Source organism: Drosophila simulans, chromosome 2R (assembly GCF_016746395.2).
Source record: "Drosophila simulans strain w501 chromosome 2R, Prin_Dsim_3.1, whole genome shotgun sequence".
NCBI classification, from domain to species: domain Eukaryota; kingdom Metazoa; phylum Arthropoda; class Insecta; order Diptera; family Drosophilidae; genus Drosophila; species Drosophila simulans.
In genome coordinates, this window is record NC_052521.2 from 13131684 (window position 1) to 13152333 (window position 20650).

General features: G+C 44.2%; 2 protein-coding genes across 2 annotated transcripts in view; both read right to left on the minus strand.

The window, feature by feature from the left end:
• The window catches only part of LOC6734669 (protein slit), a 52198-nt gene that overhangs the window by 16583 nt on the left and 14965 nt on the right, over positions 1-20650 (minus strand). The window contains 1 exon segment of the mRNA XM_016181860.3: positions 3932-4923. Within this exon segment, the coding sequence (XP_016027857.1) occupies positions 3932-4251 (320 nt within the window). The 5' untranslated portion in view covers positions 4252-4923.
• LOC6734670 lies at positions 6759-19345 on the minus strand. The gene is made up of 4 exons (XM_039292082.2): positions 10183-19345; positions 9963-10118; positions 9744-9911; positions 6759-9668 (listed from the first exon to the last, which is right to left on the minus strand). Exons 1-4 carry the CDS (start codon positions 10240-10242, stop codon positions 9510-9512), a joined length of 543 nt encoding a protein of 180 aa, XP_039148016.1. The 5' UTR covers positions 10243-19345; the 3' UTR covers positions 6759-9509.

Consider the following 20650-nt stretch of genomic DNA (forward strand, 5'->3'; position numbering starts at 1 on the left):
GCAAGTCGCTGCGGTGTGGATGCAACCCAAGAGGCATTCATACAGACAGGGCGATAATTTTTTTTAATTGCTTGTAAGACAAGAGGACAACAGCAATCTGAGATATGAATGCAGCTGGCAAAGGGAAAATCGAAAGGGGGATCCACCACCGGGTAGGAGTAAGACGGAGATTTTTTCTGCTCCTCGTTGCTGATAACGAAAATATGATATTTAATCATTGAGCACGGAGCACGGAGACCCGCCAGAACTCGTTTCTTGGCCAGAAACACAAAATTTGTTACCTGCAGATGTCATAACAATGAAATGCAACCGAGAGAGATACAAAAGACTTCAGTTAACCGTGTGCGCATGCGCACAACCATCTACAAACAACAAGTTGGTCTCAGCTGCTCACTTTTTGAGTAAGGTTCGAGCTGGAGGAGGAGTCTCTGGGTTTTTGGTCTTGTGGGCCCAAACAACAGGTAGTGAGACCTTCGGCGACCCAGACGTAAGATATTTTCTGTGCGGCTTAAGCCTTAATGAATCTCGCATCAAGTTGCCGATGATGAGGCTGCTGCTCCTCAGTCCATCCATGCTCTCCACACTCACACACACACATGTCTTTTTAATGAGCTTAATATCTCTTCGAGATGTGGGCAACTCTTGCTCAGATCCCACTGATTACAGCAGACTGGCCATAGTAACTGCACGTAAAAAAAAAAAAACATAACTATATTCCATGTCTAAGCGGGATTATCAATCTGAAAACTTTCTTCGCTATTAAAACAGATTTACATTAAAATTCAGCTGGGATTTGCATTGCATGAAAAAAACATTTTCTTTTTACATTAAGTACCCTGTCTTTTTTTCTCTGTGCAACTCAGCGATATCAGATGGTCGAGCAAGATTTTCAATATGCTTTGTTTTGCTTTTGTTGGCTTCAAAATAAAAACAAAAGTCTTGCTCGTCGCCGTCTAATTGCCAAACATTTTTCAAACGCTTCTGGCGCTGCTTTTTATGTAATTTGTTTAAATCACTTTTGGTTGGAATGGCCGTATGCATAATTTTTGCCGTTTTCCCCTGGCTTATAATTAAGCATTTAACTTCATTAGATGCGTGTGGTGGGGCCGCCCGATATAAAAGCATTCTGTTGGTTTTCGCCCTCCGCTGCCAATTAGATGCCATCTTGGGGTTTGCTCTTTTGTGGCCAGGCCAGGTGCCCTTTTCTCCGTTTCGGAAGCGAGGAGCGGAGGAGCCGAGGTACCGAGAAACCGAGTAACCATGGAACATCAAAAGCAGCTGCCACCTCGTTTACCTCAGCTATAAATTAGTCGTTCTCAGGTGTGAAGGGCCACCAAGCCGAGCAGCCAAGACACCCGTTTTCCACAAATTAGATATGCAAAAATGCTGTCGTGTCAATTGAATCAACTGTGTGGGTGACTGGCAGCCTGTCAGCTCAGAACTCTTCCATTGGAGCTCTCCTCTTCGAGGTCTTCACCCACACCACCCCACCTTTCTTCGCCCGGGGGCTTTGTAATTAAATGGCAATGACATGGACATGGGCGTCGAAAGTGAGGGAGGGAGTGGGGTTTGGCTGAAGAACACAATTTGCCAGAGAGCCCCAGTTTGCATTTGGCATTGTTTTTTGTTCGTTCTCCCATGAATATACATACATACATACATCTGAGCTCCAATGTTGGCCATCCCGTTCGGTGCACATGGACATGGGGCCAATAGTTGTGGGCATGTTCAATATTTGATATATGCTTGTGTGCCGGGTTAGAAGGTTCTGCCCAGCTCAGCATTAGGGTGCCACAAGTTTGGTCGTGGAAGCTTTTTAATTACTTTGGCTATTAAAATAAAATTCAAAAGACTGGAACTATGACATAATACTATAGCATAAAATACCTACAAGTATTTAGCAATTTTTAGGTAGCGGGATTTCCGTTTTCCAGCATTTAAGTTGCTTACCATGCTGGAGTATAAGATAATGAAATTTGAGCTGGGTAAGTCACTTAAACTCAAACGTGCCACAGACAATGCGACTTAGACTGTATTCAATTTCATTGAAACAAAAGTACTTTTCACCTTTAGAGTTTCCCCCCTCCGATGGCTTTGGGAATTAATTCCCCCGCTTCTACTATATAATCTGTTGAAATCATAATTCCCCCAAGAGCCTTTCCATCACATCCTCACCTGGTTGCCAGTCGCTTATTTTGGTTCTTTCGCTGCCCCACTTAAGCTCAGCTTAAGACTCTTGACACATTCTCCTGCACACACGCACACACTTTGACACCCGGAACCTCATCTCTCCCCATGGAATGTCACTCACAAAAATGGGACATATATCTATTTGATCCGTGGGCCCTGAGGCACCCTGTGCATAATACAATATAGTATAGTATAGTACGGCATATATATCGTGCCCAGTTCAGTTGGGTTCGCATCGGTTCGGTTCTCTATTTTAAAATGCAAATATGTCGTGCATGTTGATATGTTTTCTGTTTCTGTTGGCTCACTGCTGGCTGGCTGGTTTCTGTGTTTTATATTACTCTCTGTATGCAGCATTAAAAACGAATAAATACAAAATAAGAAAAAAATAAAAACACAAATAAAAAAGAGCGCAAATAACAGCAGCCAAATGTGTCCCTGAGCACAGTCGCCAGCCAACCAGCCAGTCAGCCAGCCAGCCAACTTGCAACCGAGTTGGCCCGACCGACCGACTGCTTATAACTGGGCTATAATGCTATAACGTTAATGCTGCCACTGCCGCTGCTGATATCTGTTATTAATTTATGTAGAAAAACTGCCGCCACGACAGCAGGCTTTTGAGGCCGCTGAGGTTGGAGTTGAGTGCTGGAGGATGCCGAGCTTGGATGGCTGGGTGGCTGGGAGGTGGTATTTTGCATACACTTGCTAATTGCCGGCGCGTTAATTTATGTGGCGACTGTGAGCGATGGACAGAGGACAGACGATGGAGCTGGAGATGAAGGAGTCGCAATGGCAAGCGGAATTGGAATCGCAGTCACAGCCACATTCACAGCCACATTGGCTTAATGCATTCGACTCTGCGCAACATGCAACAATTATTGCCGCCTGGCCACTGATGCGCTTATGCGGCTCCTTCGGCGACAATTAATAAACTTAATGGCGATTTAATGTAAGCAGCTCGCTGCAAGTTGGCTTGGGGCTGCCCGGTGGTTGCCTGGCTGTCCGGCTGGTTGGTCCTGTTTCTGTTCCTGGTTTTCTGGACCCTGGGGACCCTTTTTCTTTATCGCTATCGACACGACGACATGGTCACGGCTTTATTTATTTCCCCACACTCCACAATCCAACTACCCTGTGAACCGCTGCTGTTGTTTGCCTATGCTGATTTTTAAATAAATACAAATCGTGCCGACCAATCCCGGCCAGCAGCGGGTCGTGTGCGTCCGGACCCGGGTCCGGCTTTATTATTTTAATAGAGTGTGCTCAATGTTTGAACAATTGGCAATGGGCAAATGGCGAAAGAATGGCCCATTCCATAATTGGAATTTGTCATGCAGTTCTCCCGACTGCCCAGCAGAAGGAAGTATCTGAATGGAGATCCTAACTGAACGGATGGAAATGGCAAGGTATCGATATGGCATTGGTGCGGGACTTGGCGGAAGTCTTTGTTGTGCCATGGGGAAAGTGTCTCTCTGTTGGTCTTATGTCTGCCCAGATTGTTTGCATAATGGCATTTCAATAAAATTGTGAATTTAATATTGATTTATGACTGCATTAAGAATGGGAAAGGTAATTGAATGCTGGAGCTAGCAAAGTGATTTTTAAACAGAAATCTATAAGGGGAGCCATAGATAGAATATGACAAATAGATACAGCTGTTAGAAGCCTCTGGCCCATTCAAGCACCTCAATCGCACAAAAGGGTAATCCGCATTCGAATGTATTTATATCAATAAAATACTCACAGTCGCTCCACGTCCGCTGAGATTTTCCTGGGAACGGAGGTGAGTCCTCGATGCGAGCAATCCACATTTAATCCGGTGCAGGAGCAGACCCTCGGGCAGCGGGCCTCCGTGATGACGCCCACTCCGCCGCCGGGTATGTGAATGCCCACTGACCCCAGTCCACCGCTGGATACCGCTGAGCTGCCGAATCCGCCGGAGTACGGTTCCGCGTGGACCGCATCATGGCGCAGGAGCAGGAGTAGCAGGATGGGTAGTATCAGTAGCCGCAGCTGGAGCCGGAAGGGTGGTGGCATCAACGTCGTCCTGGACGGCGCGGCCATTGTGGCACATTTATGAAGCAGCGGCAACGTGCCTAATTGAAAGTGTCCCCCGTATGCCAATCCACTTTGTCAACAGCAATCACCACTGGGTAAATATTTGAGGGAGAAAGGATAAAGGATTGATGATGCGTTCGCAGGCACTTTCACTTCACTGATTTCACTGGATTAATCCTTTCGATTCGATATCGAGTTCGAGGCGTTTTGGGTAGGTGGAATGTCCGCCCGCGCTCCACGGCGCACTTTTCTCTCGGGGTTTTCCTACGGCGGTACGCTCTTTTGCAGCCGTCGCGAACGCGCTTCTTGACCAAACTGAGCGGCCCGGCTGAGCAGATGTCTGTCCGTCGAGCGCTCGACAAAAGTAACGAGTATCGGAGCAGCGAGCAGCGAGCAGCGAGAGAGTATCGGCGGCGAGTTACTCTCTTTTTCAACTCCCTACCGAAATCGTAGGTAGAATCCGGCTATGTAGGTAGAACGGCACGCACAAGTTAGGTAGCAGGAAATGCACTTTTCCTTTCCTTTGTCTCGGGTATCTGGTATCTGGTATCTTTCGGATACTGCACTTGGCTGTCAGCAGCTAAAGCAGCGGACCGGGAGCGGCAGCAACTTCATCATCATCATCAGCACCGGCGGCAGCACCAGCTCGAAGGCATCGCAGCGACCTGCTGAGCGCATCTGCAACGAGATTGGGAAAGAAGAATGTGTCGGGAAAATCATGAAAAATTATCTATAAATTCGGCAAGGCATCGCAGCAGCAACAGCAGGAAATTGCCATTGACTGAGCGTTTAAATATAAACCTATGCGCTTTACGATGTATATTTATTTTACTTAAAACTTAAAATATATACATATATACCCGAGGAAGTTGAGTGGCAGAAGTTGCATGAACATGCATACATATAAAACTCAACTGTCGTCTGTAAAGCCATGATATATTGCCTGGCCACAAATTAGCTTCTCTTTTTTATTTTCAATGAAAAAAAAACATCCCTCGAAACACCTGTCGGATTGAGCGGTAGCAACTACCACTAATCACCTCCAGAAAACTACAATTATCAGTTGTTTGAATAGCATATGGTATGTTTTTCCTGGGGAAAACTCCCTATCAACAAGTAAACATGGGAATTTTAAGAAAAGAGTTTTCTTTTGGATAAACATTTTATTTTGAATGATTATGCTACTCAAAACTTTCAGTGCTATGAGTTATTACCTGACCATAATCAAGAAGTCTAATAATTATATGAATCTAAAAATCCTCTTACAAACTCAAAATTACATTCTTCTGTAGGTCAAAATTGATATGGAAATAAGAGTGTTCTTTGACCTCGTTTTCCATTTAAAATGTCTGTATTGCCCTAACCTACCACAGAACTGAGGAACTATGCTATCTGGAAGCTCATCTAGTAATTACTCGCATCTGTAATCTCTGGGCTTCCGCTGTTCGATTCCTCGGGGGAACTCACAAATCATATTTAAGAGCACTCTGGCCCAATTAAATCTCTGGTTTCTTCTAATGACCCTACTCCTCCGCCGCCGCCCGCCGTGCCTACTCTCCGCTCAAGTGCCAGTCTTCATATATGTACATTCCCCAGGCTAACACTACTCAGATTCGATCTATATTTGGCTATCTCACTATCTCTTTCGCTCGCCATCATGACATCTCTTTCGCCGCTGCTGGTCTGTCATGTTGTGTACTTAATTTGCAAATTGACATGTTAAGGCACTCCATCCCGCTCGCTCGCTCGCTCGCTTGCTTCTGATATTAATTGTTTAAATTAACATTTGGATAAATGACAGCCGCGATTGATTCTGAATGCAGGAGGCATATTCAGTTATTGGATAACTGGAGTAATCAGCGTTGGACTGTCAAAAATCGCTTTCGCCGAGATATATCTTCCTCTGTTTCACTTAACTGGCAATCAACTTAAACTCAATTGAATGTCAAACGTAATTTGAGCAAGCCTTCCGCCATACAAACGGAATGCACATTATACACACATGAAAAAGTACGAGTAGAGAACCTATCAAGACCAGGCATGGGGGCCTTTAATCAAAAATTTATCATATAGCCCCCTCTTCGCCCCTCTCCAACCGTTTTCTCACGGAGCTGGAAAGCTCTGGAGAAAATATTTTTTGAACGGCAGCAAAGGCATGCCTTTCCCCCATCACGGAAATTGCGGGGGTGTACGTACGTATGTGTGTATATATTATATGTATGCTCAAAAGATGTAATCACTGCATTGTCACCCGGCCGAAGGATTGCTCCTCCATCCTGCAGCTCATCCTGCTCAGTCCCTGGTTATGCCACGCTTATGCCTTGAGGGAATCTCTGCCTCATAGTCGGCTCATATGAAACATAAATCAGTGAAATTCTATACATGCCACTGATTGTCTACTCTTTTGCTCGACTACTCCTCCATACTACAGCCCCCAATCCCTACAACCCAACAACCCCACCCCCCCTAGCACAACAAATTCCGAAGCAAATTCAATGCATGCCAATAACTCGTTCTTCTTGTGCCCAAGATGTGGAAGCCTAAGAATCCGGTGGAGTGGTCGCAGTAAGAAGCCTGCCTCCAAGTCGCTCCAAACTGGAAATGGCAAGTGGACTAGAGTTGGTCTAGAGTGCCGACGAATTAAGCTTAGGTAGGAAAACAACAATAATTTGATACCAAGAAGAATCCAAAGCACTCAATATCAATTTAGTTGAGAGTTATAACAGGAAAGTGATTTGTGTTTGCAAATTAAATGGGCAACGCAAATTGGGAAATTTCCAGTTAGAATTCGAGCTAAATAAACAAGTGAGGATGCCTAATGCACATAAATTCCATATTAACAAGAGTCATAAGCTAATGTTTTGTCTGGAAACAGTATCAGAATGACTAAACTCTACACAATGCCTGCATTTTCGACCATTAATGCTGAGCAAATTTCACACAAGATTAAAATATAAACTCATTTTTCTCTCTCAATCACAAAATGTAAACCAATGCATACTTGTGCGCGCATTCTCTTTGGATATTTGTTTAGAAATAATTAAAATATGTTCTGAATTAAATTTAATTTCTCATTGAACACACTAATGGTGGCGGTCCATTTCAGTGATTTGATGATTATTCCATTTGCTGTGAGCCGAAATGATTACTTTAATGCATAAGCAATGACCGTTAACACGATTTTAGAATGGCTACTTGGCATATTTAATGACATCGATGTCGTTTGCAGAAATCCCGATCCCAATAAACATTCCATCCGCACATTGTACCCGAACCAACGATTTTCCTGCCCATCACCCACTCTACCTCCCACTTTCCACTCTTTTTACTGCCATTTGGCCTGACACCAGGCGATAAGATGTGTGGAGGATGCACGGGCGTGGAGTTTGCCGGAGAACTATACAAATAGAGCTGGCCAGCAGCAGAGGACAAATAAACCCGAGACACATAGATAGAATGTCATCTGCCGCTCAGAAATCTCCGACTGGACTAAGAGCACCAACTGAAACAATAGATTTATGGTAGATGGAGGAGGCGCCCAGCTCAATCCGCCGAGTGAGCCGCCCGGAGGCTCTTGTGGATTTTCCAATAAATTACGCTTAAGTATGCACTTAATTCAAATAATGCCACTGGGAGGGAAGTCGTCCGAGGGAGCCAACACCACCCGTCGCCCCCGACCAGATGGTGGGGTTGCCCCCAAGTGATTTGTTTTTTTGTGGCTTACACGAGCAGTGGAGCTAGTTGGTTGTGAATCCCGCTTGGGGAGGTGGTCTCTGTTTGTCCATTGCCTATGACATGTGTCAAAATCGCTCTGCTCTTGTACTCCCATCTCGAGACACAGAGATAAGCCATATCAAAGTTCTACCGACCCCCACCCATCCGAGGGATTAGGCTGAAGTCAGCGTGGCCAAAGTCAAACATGTCGGGCTGCAGATGGAGTAAATGTCGTGGGGTCTTAATCAATGGGAGCACAAAAAATCACAATGAGTACGGGGAAAACAGTTGACAAAGCAGAAACGGAGAAACAAAGTGCAAACAATCAATATATCAGATGGAGCCGGAGATGAAGACCCAGACAACGAATCGGAATTTGTGCCCACTCCCCCAAAACAGGTTCACCAAAAAACATATACAGCTCGATGGGCAGCTTTTGTGGGCCAAGCCAATTTCGATGCCCCAACATGAGACCCTCAATTAGTGCTCAAGTATCCAACGATTATAGATCTATAAAACGATCTGAACGATGAAATAAAACAGAGACGAAATGTCAAAAAATGAGAAGACCCATAATTATACTACTCCTAGGCTCTAAATGATAATTATCATTAAAACAAAGAAGATACAAAAGGCGAATATCAATTACGGACTGAGAACAGGAAAGATCTGTCAAATGTAAATGGTAATTTCAAGCGTAGATAATCGAGATTGTATCTCTTGATGTGGGACCGTCGCGATATAATCGACAATTTACAGCACATCAAAATATATATTCCCAATTTCCTTCTCAGCTTTTCTCCACGCCGATGATCTGATCATCATCATCTTTTCCCATTTGTGCTTTGGCATTTCCGCAGCTTCTTTTCTTTTTCCCAAAGAATGCCATGCTGAGGTATATGTCGCCAAGAAAGAAAGAGTTCCGAGATTCAATGCTCCATGCTCAATGCTCAATGAATTGTATTACAATGCGAAAGCAAGCCGTGGGGCAAAAGTAAAAATAATAATAATAAAATCAGAGGAAAAGACCGTACAAAGCCCAGTTCCAATAGGGACTCTCTCGTTGGCAGTTGTCCAAGCCGGAAGTGTCGCATACTTTTACGGATACACCGGCTTAATTATGCGCATAAAATGTAAGAACAACAAAAACAGCATCCCCATCAAGACGATGGAGCAGCGGGCAATGTCGGGCTTGAAATGACAAAACACAAACATTAATTGCTCCACATTCACATTCACATTCACATTCTGATGCGGGGGCGGGGTAGGAAAATCAGATGGATGGATGGGGATCCAGGAGGAGGAGGAGAAGGAGGAGGCGTACATATGCTCTGGGGACTGACTGTCGTATTCCCCCAGGATTTGAGTGGAAAAGAAAGCGAACACAGGGTAGCGAAAGGTGCACTGGAAGAAAGCCAAGCAGAATTATTCAAATAATAATCAAACTCACATGTTTCAAAACTGATGTTGTTTATTAGTGTAGCATCCAAAGGATTAAAAGTTTAATTGTAATCCACATGTTCTCTACATTATAATTATCGTTGAAATATTCAATTTTTGAGTGACACAAAAACTTTAAATATGATTCGATTGAGGCCAGAAGTAAACCAGTTTAATTGAAGCATATAGTCCCCTTCGGGAAAAGGTAGAACATTAGTAAAACGGTGATATACCGATTCTGCAGTTAGTTTATCCAGTATTATGTCATGCTTAAATCAAATATTAAACCAAAATCGGGTATATAAGGATCTTTACTGCGCTCAGAGTTGCAAAAATGTACTTACATTGAACGGACAGGAATGATTTATGTTCGAAAATCCTTTGAAGGTGTCGAAAAAGAAGCTAGCAATGGGACTGTACTTCTGATTCTTGATGAACTTGCAACAATCCACCGTTATGTTGTACAGAAAGGGCTTGTATCCATTGAGTCGTTGGTACAGTGCTCCATTAACCTAAGTCACAACTCTAGAGTTTTTCGAAAAAGGCATTCAATTTTTGCATACCTTAGCATTGGTTACTGGCAATTGCAGCAATTTAACTTTAGCCGAAATATACTTGTATGTCCTGTTCACAGACTTTAGATAGCAGTATTCAAACTCGGAAAACTCCTTATCCACAGACTCACACTTTATGTTTTTAAACTCAAGCATGGCAGTTGTCTAAAATGTAAGTTTTCATCTGATAAATACCATTTAGTACTGATTTAAGTTCATATCTACTTACTTTGCTGACCAATTGCATGGTTAGCCAGAAAGTAAGCAAAAGCTTTAGCTTTGTATACATCCTAAATCATCGGTGATCACGCTCAAACTAATTTTCAATTGCGTGGCTCTAGGCTAATACTAGTATGCTTTTATCATGTAATTCATATCAAATCAATTAAAATGTATTTAGACTCGCAACAATTTGGAATTCTAATTGACTTCATTGGAACATTTTTTATACATTTCGTTCCTAATTGAAATTCAATTAATCTATTGGCAAAATCAAAATTTCTCAGAATTCGTATAGCATCTCATTTTATTCAATTAGGACCAGAAATACATAGGCTTTATGTATTTATTCAACATTGAACTAAGCTTTTCACCCAATTTCTGTGAGTGTAATCAGAGCGACTCCATTCAGAGAAGCGGCTTATAATTTATTAATCTATGCATAGAGCCCAACAAATACTCGTACTCGACTCGCAATGCCCCTGCCCGCCCCCAACTTTCCCCACTCTCGAGTGGTGGAAGGTGTTGGCAGCGGGTCCGTCTCCTCGTCAGACAGTCCGTCGCTATCCGCCGCCATCCGTCGCTATATAGCCTGAATATACGGACCACTACATGTCACTTTAATCTCTTGGAAGTGTCACTTTTGCAGCTCTCCAAGTGTTGCTGCCGTTGATGTTGCCTGTGCCCCGGGTTTTGTTTGGGATGCCATTCGAGTGTCCCAGCGAAAGGGGTTCGGGGGCGTTGTAAACAATGTGCTGTTATAGTTGAATTTGAATTTTCATTTTGATAAGCAACAAAAAGGCATAATCACACATCAAATTGCATGTCGGGCCAGAGAGGGGCGCTCGGATCGGTTTGGTTTGGTTTGGTTCGTTTCGGTGATGTCGGAACTGAAGGGGATTGGGAGTGTGCTGGCCAAGGCGAACCTTATGGTAATGAAGTATAGCAGCTGTTTTTGAGTTGAATTTGAATAAAGAGCGAGTGCAGGGGGCTGGTGGCGGTTGCCAGTCACTGATTTACATTTGATACAGAGACCGAGACTCGGGGACTACTTGAACAATCAGATTCAATTTGTGCCACGCATTCGTTTTCATTTTCGTTTTCTTGATCACAACAAGTGATGATGACGATCAAGTGTACGGCCCCTGCAGCAGATTATGCTCTATTTGATTTAGGCTTGGATTGTATTATTATACTTTTGGTGGCTTTATTATTACAATGGCGCCTCGAGTGCCGAAACGCAATCTTCATTTATCTCGTATTTATCTGTATCTCGACTGTGTGGGCCCATCTTCGAAATGGACAAACACAAAAGCTGGGCATTATTTAGTTTGTCGCCATGTCTCCGGTTTCAACTTGTTTTCGAGGTTACCATAATAAACAGCCCCACCTGCGCCATTCGCGCACACACATCATTTCCATGTAAAGTTATAAAATGTTTCACAAATCCATAAAAAAACCGAAAGGTAAAGAATCTGAGGCGTGCGCTTAGGTCCACCCAATCCCCTGTCCAATCCCATGCCATTCCACTCTACTCCATTCCATGCCATGCCACCAGAATCCCAGGTGCAATGCGTGTTGCAGTTGAGCTCTCTGCGATGTTGTTGTTTTGTTTCTGCTCCGGCTTTTGTTTTCCGCATTTCGGGTCAGGTAGAGCGGAGCATCTTCCTCGTCGCCCCTAAAAGCCTTCGCATTGTTCTCGCCAGGAGAAGTGAAATATGTTGCTGCGAGCATGCTGCTGCATCACCGGGATTAGGACAGGTAAGGTTGTAAATTTCACCAGCCACGGGAGTCGCCCCCGGGAGTCAAAAGGTTGACGAGTAAATGTGGAAACCCGAGTTCCAGCAAGGAATAAGGGTATACCAAAAAAATTATAGCCCTCAAGTAATCTCACAAGGAGGGTAAACAAATCGTCAAGAAAAATGCATAAATTCACCAAATTAATAACATAACAAAACGGCATAATGACATAACCAACGAAGTATCATAATGAAAATCTCACTTTTACTCAAGAAACCATCATAATTTCTCAATCCTTGTGACATAGCAACGCACTAAAATTATGGTTAAATTTGCCAAAGCAAGGAAACCCCGGAGTTTATCTGCTAATAACAATAAAATGTCATCAATGGTTCATATTTTGCCAGGCTCAATAAAAACAACAGCATAAATGAAACATAACCACAAAGTACTTTCATTCCGTCATATGTCTGGCCAATAAAGCGGAAGTTTAGCCCCCCCCAAACCAACGCCCATGGCTGTACATAAATCAAGTTATTCTTTATTAATTCTTAGGCGAAGCATAAAGTAAATATCTGGCAGACGCAGCATAGCAAACATAAATTTGGAGCTCTATTAATCTGGAGGTCATAACCCAACGAACCACCCCTCTTTTGGACACTTGGAGCGTGGTCTGAAGAAGTGGGGTATATTTTAAAGGTATTTTCAAAACCAATGGTTTTTACTAAATATCCTAATCAGAACTCAGAAGAAAACACACTCAAACTTTGATATAAAATCAAGCGCATCAAGATGACATATTTCTCAGCTTCAATTTAAAAGCCTAAATTACTATTTTCGGAAAATGCCCAAGAACATGCGACCGATATTGTTAAATGGAAATTTCTTTGGTCTGTCCCCGTGTCCTGTGTCCTTCTGCCCCAGCACCACCACCCCCCCTTCGTTTACACACCAAGTGACGCACACGCATCGTATCAAATTTCATGGCTGCCGCATGGGTGTGCGTGGGTATCTGTGAGTGCGTCGTCGTATCCAGGTTCGTTTCGTATCTTTTGCTCTTCACTGGCGGCGTGTTGATGACAGATTTTGTCCGTCTGTCCGTCCGTCGCTGTGTCGTTTCATTTTCGTTTCGTTGAAGTCATTTTTACTCATTTATTGTCACCGTTAGAGTACGTCAGCGAGTGTGTGTATATCCTTACAAGTACTCGGGAACCCTGCAGGCGGCCATCCATGGTATTGATTCCACTTCCACCTCCACTTCCATTTCCATTCCCATACCCAATTCCCACTTCCCACATCCATTTCTCCCGCCACAGCGGGGCACTCAGTCAGTCAATTGACATGACTCAACAACAGGCGAATGTCCCTGCGATTCCCTCTCCGTTCGTGCTCCTCCATTTTTGTATACTTATTAAATATTTAAAAGCTTTGGCCTTTGTTTCTCCAACTGCCGGGGCCAGGCAAATACTTAATAATTTCATTCCGTTTCTTCAGTCGCACCGCAGGTTGCCTCCTGCCTCCACTTCATCATCATGCCAGACCGGCCATCCTGCCTTTTTGACAAACTGCACGCACAGCGGCAACTTTAAAATTATGGTTTGTTGCATTTTAAATACAAATTATACACCAAGGCTCTGACTCACCGCGCGCAAAGGAACTCGTAACTCGTAACTCGGGAGGCAGTGGAACAAGTGGGTCAGGTAAGACAATGAATGGTCATTAACCGCCCTGCTTCGAAGGGAAAACCCCGGCAGTTGTGATCCTAGTCCATGCGAGGGTTGCTCAAGAAGCGGGGATGATTTCACATTTCGGCATGGATTGGAATGTTCTTTTTTTTACATCTTTCGGGCAAGTCAAGTGAGTTGACACCTTTAAATGTCTAAAAGAAATATCTGTTGGTGCTGGCTGGTGACCCCATTTGTGGGGTGACCCCGCCATGTGGTGACACCTTAACAGTTAGCCAAGTGGCCAGACGTTTTCCCTCCACGAGATGACCCCATCCTAAGTGGTAGAATATATTCTATTCATCGTGGTCGCCCCCCGCCGAGGCCATAAAAAGTTCTCACACTTGGCTGTCAACCAACTCAAATGTTCTCATATGCGGTGGAACAAGAAAGGAGAAGGAAAGCCCATTAAAAAATTGATCTAACCTGACCTCCATAACGAAGTGAAAGACCCAATTAGCTGCTTATAAAATTGATCATGGCAAACGCAGACTTGGCATATAAGGATGCCACCCTGAAAAGGTGACCCCAATTTGGTGGCCACCCTTCTCAAAAGTGAAACGCCGAGAAGTTATCAAATTACTCAGAAGTTCAGGAGGATCCATATGCATATTTTCTGGAACTGGAACTGTAGAGCACTTTATATAAATTTAGAATATGGAGTGTTTGGTATTGATTTCCAAACGAATGCTCCTAAATAGGTTAAAAATTAAAGATGTTTCTTTAATAATGAACATTACTAGTCCGAAAATAAACCATATTTTTTGTCTTGTTCAGATTTCCCATATCTTTTGAGCACTCCTCGCCGTGGAACCTTTCAGGTTGCAGCTGCAGGTACACAGGGTGCAAGTGGCGCCCTTCGCCGACATGGTTATCAAAAGGGAAACCAGGGAGTGGCCACGTGAACGCAGGAGGACAATGGAGTGAACCAAGTGAATAGAACCTAAAAGTATAATATGACAATTGTTGGAAATTTTCCAAAGAGGGCGGGCGGCGGCACTAACTATATGCTACGGCCATACCATATGCGGTTGCCCATAAAGGAAATGAAAAAGAGATTCACCGATTGCCTCAGGTGGGTTTGCAAGGCGGGGATAATTGCATCGGACTGTTTGGAGAATGATGGACTCTGGTTGTGGGACTGGCACTGGTACTGCGACTGCGACTGGGACTGGATTAGTGGCGAGTGGTTTCCCGGCTGGCATTTGGCATTTAAAGTGCCAAACTTCTTCGTGGAGCAAGGGTTTTCAAGGGGATGAAGGACAGACCTATTTGCAAAGCCCCTTCCCTGCTCCCCATCAGCATCTGCATCGTACGTCTAACACTCAAGTTGCGCTCGCGCAGGGCAAATATGCCTGGAATTTTTCAGCCCTTTTTGCAGCGGCAGCCGTAGTAGCAGCTTCACATGGTGGCACTTGCTCCACTCGTCTGATTCCAGCAAATATTTGCAAATTTACGTTGACCCGGGGAACTGGGACGGTGCGGCGGCATTAGCGACAACTGTCGTGGAGTGGCACTTAATGAGCGGCGACTGGAGCTCCTCTTACTGCCATTTCCACCGCTGCTGTGCTGCGTGGTGCGCTGCGGTGCGGTGCGGTGTGGTGATGTGCTACTGTTACTGCAGTGGCCCGCATGCCGGACGAAAACCAGAGAGATTGGGACGGACAAGGTACCAGGGACGACTGCAGACCAGAGAACCCCAGACCAGAGACAATCCAGCTGGAGTTATGCACGATGGCCATGCAATTGGCGTGGCAGCAGCAGCAGTAGCTGTAGTAGCGGCAGTAGCATCTGCTATAGCAAAATCTATCTTTCGGATGCGAAACCTTGCGGCTGGTACGCCAGTTTCACTTTGTTTTGCTTCGTTACATTTCGTTTCGTTGCCTGTTTGTGCCACATATTCTACTTCTGCTTCCTCTACTCGCTGTTGTTTAGCACTGCAGTAATTTGACTTGATTTGTTTAAGCTGACACACGGACACAGAAGCTGATGATGATGATGCTGATGATGATGCTGATGCAAGTTGCATTCGTTGCAGTTCAAGTTGAAGTTGAAGTTCACGGGGGGCCACTGCACTTGCGCAATTATACGCTTATTAGGAGAACTCTTTCACGGATTAAGCCATTATTGCATTCAACTCTGGGCGCCACTTGGAGCCACTTATCACTTTTCAATCGGTTCAACTTACATAAACAGTCAATTAATCTCGTCAAAAGAAACATGCCTTTAATCTCCTTAAAAATCTCCCCATAAAAAGTGCATGAAATGTAACATCATAAATGAACAAAACTTACATAAATCAAAATGTAACACACAGTGCAGTGCACATAAAATTCACTGCAAAAGTTACATCACTGACAGAAAATGATGCAGAGAAGTGCTTTCATAATCATCTAAACTAATAATATTATTTCGGTAGAAAACAATCGTATTTTTCTAACTCAAAAGCCCTCTTCAACTTTCTTTTTATATAATAAGCTAATAAGAAGAATAATTCTTTTTATATAGCATTTTTACCCGATTATATAAATCAATATTAAATGAACGCCGACAGGATAATAAAGACTTCCCTTCAACTTTGAAAAATTGTTTTTAAAACCCTGTTAATACTACAGCATAACCAAAAGTTCAGTTACACCCGCAACTTATTCAAAGTTAAGCCCATTATTAATTTCTTATTGAGTTATCGCCGTGATTAATCCCCGTCCGTTTCGAATTTGGCTCAGTGTACGCCCGTTACTGGGCGACTCTACCCCCGATGACAAATGTGCCGCTGCCATGTAATCGCATTAAACGTTCGCTGCTGTAGCTTCACACCCCCCTTTTTCCGGGTGGCCAGCGCGCCCCTGGATTGCGCCCGTTGCATATGTTGCGCTCATTAAATTGGTATTTATAATGGCCCTGGCTAAATCGCCGCCCATTCGCCACGCCCCTCGCTTACTCTGGAGTATTACGAGTTCGTCTATGGGTATTACGTGCAAGCACTGCAACGCAGCGAGCGGCATGAGTATGAGTATGATGATGATGATGATGGCAATCATCATAATTTTTCGGCAGCTCCACTGGAGGAGAAGCACAAAAAGCGCAAATCGACGAAACATCGATGGGTGAGGGGAGCTGAAAAGATAGAAATTGGTCGACGAGCCTGCAATTGACAATCTACAATCGACAGCGTCTAGGCAAATTGCGAAATTAATTAAATTTTAGCACAACTTTCGAACGGTACAAAAACTCCGCGCTGGCTGGTTGAATGTAGCTGTGCGTTGATTGCCGCTCTGCGGTTGCTGCGGTCGCTGGTTGGGAAAAAAAAGGGGGTAACAAGCGGTGGGTAATGGGGAGCGGCAAGCGGAGGACCTGGAGTGGACCGCACCGATGTGCGGGGCTAAAGAGCTAGGAAAAAAGGCAAAAGCCGATGAAACCCAAGCCAAGCGGCTCCACGTTTTAACATTGCTCGTACATGCAAGTGACAAGGCAATATCCGTCACGCAAACAACAGCAGCAGCAGCAGCAGCAGCAACAGCAGCAGCAACAGCAGCAGCAGCAACAGCAACACCCTGACCAGCAGCAACAACAATGGTAATCTGGAGCCACAGGGTACAATGGGTAGGAAACGATTCCACCAGCAGAGCCAATTGTCTCCGAAAAGGGTTATGACACGCCAAATTTTTAAAAAACTCAATGAGTAGGCGTGCTATCTCAAAGGAGCGGAAAATGACAACAAGTGGTAATATAATTGAGTTCGATTGCTCTCGAAACTATTCTATTGTGCGAAGCCTAGTTTTTTGGACCAACTCCTATACCATAGGCTCATCCCATTGCACCAGCTATTAATACGATATTTGGACAAATGCAATATCGCATTTGTAATCCATAAAAAGTCGATCTGTTAATCGCACGCCCTTTGCTCAAATTACCTTCTCAGTTTAGTAGACATCTGTTGTCGCGCCATAAAACCCACTCATATCTCATCCTGATATTATTGGACACTATATGGATCAAATCGACACACAATCAACAACTTGCTGTGGACATAAAGATTGCCTCATAATCGAACCTAATATGTGGGACAGCGATTACCCGAAATGACAGGCGATAAGTAATTTCCCACATCTGGACAGGGTTTGCCTCTTGGCCAGTTTAGTTACATATGTAAATGCGATGCAGTCGGCGATCGGGCGCCCGAAAATTATTGGCCATTAAATCGGCAATCGTTACCACTGTGCCTGGCCATATAGTACAACTGGGGGTTGGGGGTGGGGCATGGGAAGAGGGCGGTGTGGTGTGGTGGCCTGGCTTGGGAATGGGTCCTGTTGTTGTCCACGGATTGGACGACTCTACGGCTCTGTGGCTTTGGCAAAAAATTATTATTCATCGCTTGTACAACGACGACGTCGCTGTCGCCGTTGCCGTTGCCGTCGCAGTCGCAGTCGGCGCACGAGTTAATTACGGTCCATTAGACTGCACAAGGGGTGTTTATTACCACATCAGTGGGCGCCGCCGCCAACGCCATCAGCCATCAGCCAGTACGCCCAGGAACAGGACCAACAACAACGACCAAAGGAATATGTAGAAACAGCGGAACACAGGACATCGGAGCGAGCGGGATGCCGCAAGTTGGATGGCAAACTGAAAATTGTTGAGCGCCTCAAATCGCTGGACATGAAATCAGTTAGAAAATCTGCTTTGACATGGAAATTCCACCGGTGCACACTCCACTCCGGCGCAGGAATCAAGTGACAGGCCATGTCCTGCTGCTTAGCTGATCCTTGCACGGCGGGAAAAACATATTACAAAGGAAGTAGAAAAAGGCATGAATATAGACATCAGACATCTTAATCACAATACTGTTATTTTGTTAAACCAAATTTAGTTTTTTATTGCTTTTATCAGCTTTTGAGTGAAGTAAGCATATATAAGTCGGTATATGCAATTTTGCAATCATTATAATAAACTCATTTTTATTGAATTAACTATGAAACGATTAATGTCTAATTCAATATTTAAACTCGAATTAGTCTAGATTTGTGCCTGCAGTTTGAAATGATATATTCCTTGTGGAGTTGTCATATCCAACTTTACCTCTAGAAAGTTAAGAGCAGTGTAGTGAATACTTTTGAAATATCACCTGTTTCTTTCCGTGTTTTATTCCCGTTTTTGGCTTGACAGGTTCGACGCACTTTTGCCGCTTTTATCCTACATTTTGCCAGCGTTTTTAATTAGGACGCAGGCGCCGCACAACAGGAATGGCGAACGGAAATCGGACAAAGGTTAGTGGCAGCAATCAGAGTTGCTATTGTGTGGCGCTCTCTCGCTCGCACCCCCCTGCTATCTAGCTCGCTTGCTCCAATGCGAAAATGGCCAGCCGAATGCCTGGCGACAAAAATTTATTAAAATATTACGCAAGGTTGGGCAGTCAGTCATGGGTTGTGCTACCCTGTTGTTGCTGTTGTTGTTGTTGTTGTTGTTATTCCCACAGCAGAAAAGTTTTTCTCGCTTTTCGTGGGGGCTGGGGGGAAACGAGGGGGAGGAGTGGCGGAGGAAAGAAATATTTTCAACAAATTTAGAAGAGCGGAAATTGCAAAGCATTCAAAGCGAGTTGAGTCGCAGAAGTCGAGTTATTTGTGCAAGGAAAAACTTTTGCCTTCAGTTAGAATGCGAATTGTGGGTGGTTTTCCCTTTCTTTTCCACTCCCCTCGCCAACCCATTTCCCCCTCCCCCACCCCCCTTCATTTTTGGGTGGCAGGGCGGCGAGTTGAGTTAAGTTGGTTTTAGTATTGCAGCGTCGACACAAAAAATATAAAGTTCGCGTTGTTTACATAACAAAGGCCAGCGAAAAGGAGCAGGAGAAGGAGTAGCTGGGTCTGGTGGCGGGTGGATGCCTGTCAATTGGTGCATTGGAATTCGACTACAACAGTGCGAAGGGGGTGGAGTGAAGGGGAGGTGGGGGCTAAGGAAAATGGGGTGGGGCTGGGTGCCAAAGAGAAACACACATAAATTGAAGTTTTATTGTTGCTGCCGGGGCCATAAACAAAGTAATTAAATGCAAAAGCCAGGCAGCCAGACAACAACAACATCAAGCAGAGGCAACTGCAATTAAACAGTTGAAGAAATGATTCTTTTCGGATCGCCATCTCTGCTTTTTTTCACATGTGCCAAGCCAGGCAAAAAATCTGCACATTCAAAAAAAGAAAAAGGGAAAATCAAAACAAAAGCTGCAAAAAAAATCTGCAAATAAACAGACTGAGCTAATTGAAGCAGCTGCGCCGCCAGCGTCAGACGTTGACCGCCTCTGCTCCTCCCAAGAACTGAGTAGCTCACGACGATGTGGAGAACTGGGGAGCCCAGACAGACGGACATATATAGAGGCACCACCACTTGATGTACGTACGATCATCGGGATGCTCGTTGTTTTGCCTCTTAATTGGCAACAAGTGACAAGATTTTTTCTTTTTTGTTCCTAAACAACTACTCTTCCTTTTCCCGCAACTCGAATATATTTGCTTAGGATGTGGGCAGGTGTGAAGACTTGTTAGGCAAACCAAAACGAAGAAGCAAAAGAAAAACGTGGTCATAAAGAAGAAAAATGTTAAATGGTTAAACGCTAATGGAAATGGCGTCTAATTGCTGGAAGGGGAAACGCTTTTTGTATTCACAACTTTGTACGCCAAGTATTCCATAAATCCAAGTGTGGGTGAGCAAAACGACGGAGTGTGAGACAATGTTTAGCATGGCATAATTATCCGCTACACGGTGGAAAAAAAACTGGGGTGTGGGAATCCCCTAAAAAAAAGAAAAAGAGCACAAGTAATGAGACTGGGAGCTGCACAACATCGGGGGGCAAATTACCGGACAAAGTCATTTATGCAGTCAAAGGGAAATATTCCCAGGAAAAATGTCTGGAATAAGTGCAGCACTCTTGGAAAAACGAAATGATGTGTAGAGTGAATAATGCAGAGTTGAAAAATATGGCTACAACTCTATTCGAAACATTCAGCAGTAGGGTTACCGAGCAGC

Bases quoted from the DNA above. Each gene is read 5' to 3' on its own strand.
- LOC6734670 (XM_039292082.2), bottom strand. From the start codon at position 10,242: ATGTATACAAAGCTAAAGCTTTTGCTTACTTTCTGGCTAACCATGCAA. The intron at 9,912-9,962 runs GTATGCAAAAAT...GTTGTGACTTAG, and splicing joins TGCCAGTAACCAATGCTAAG to GTTAATGGAGCACTGTACCA. The intron at 9,669-9,743 runs GTAAGTACATTT...ATTTGATTTAAG, and splicing joins ATCATTCCTGTCCGTTCAAT to CATGACATAATACTGGATAA.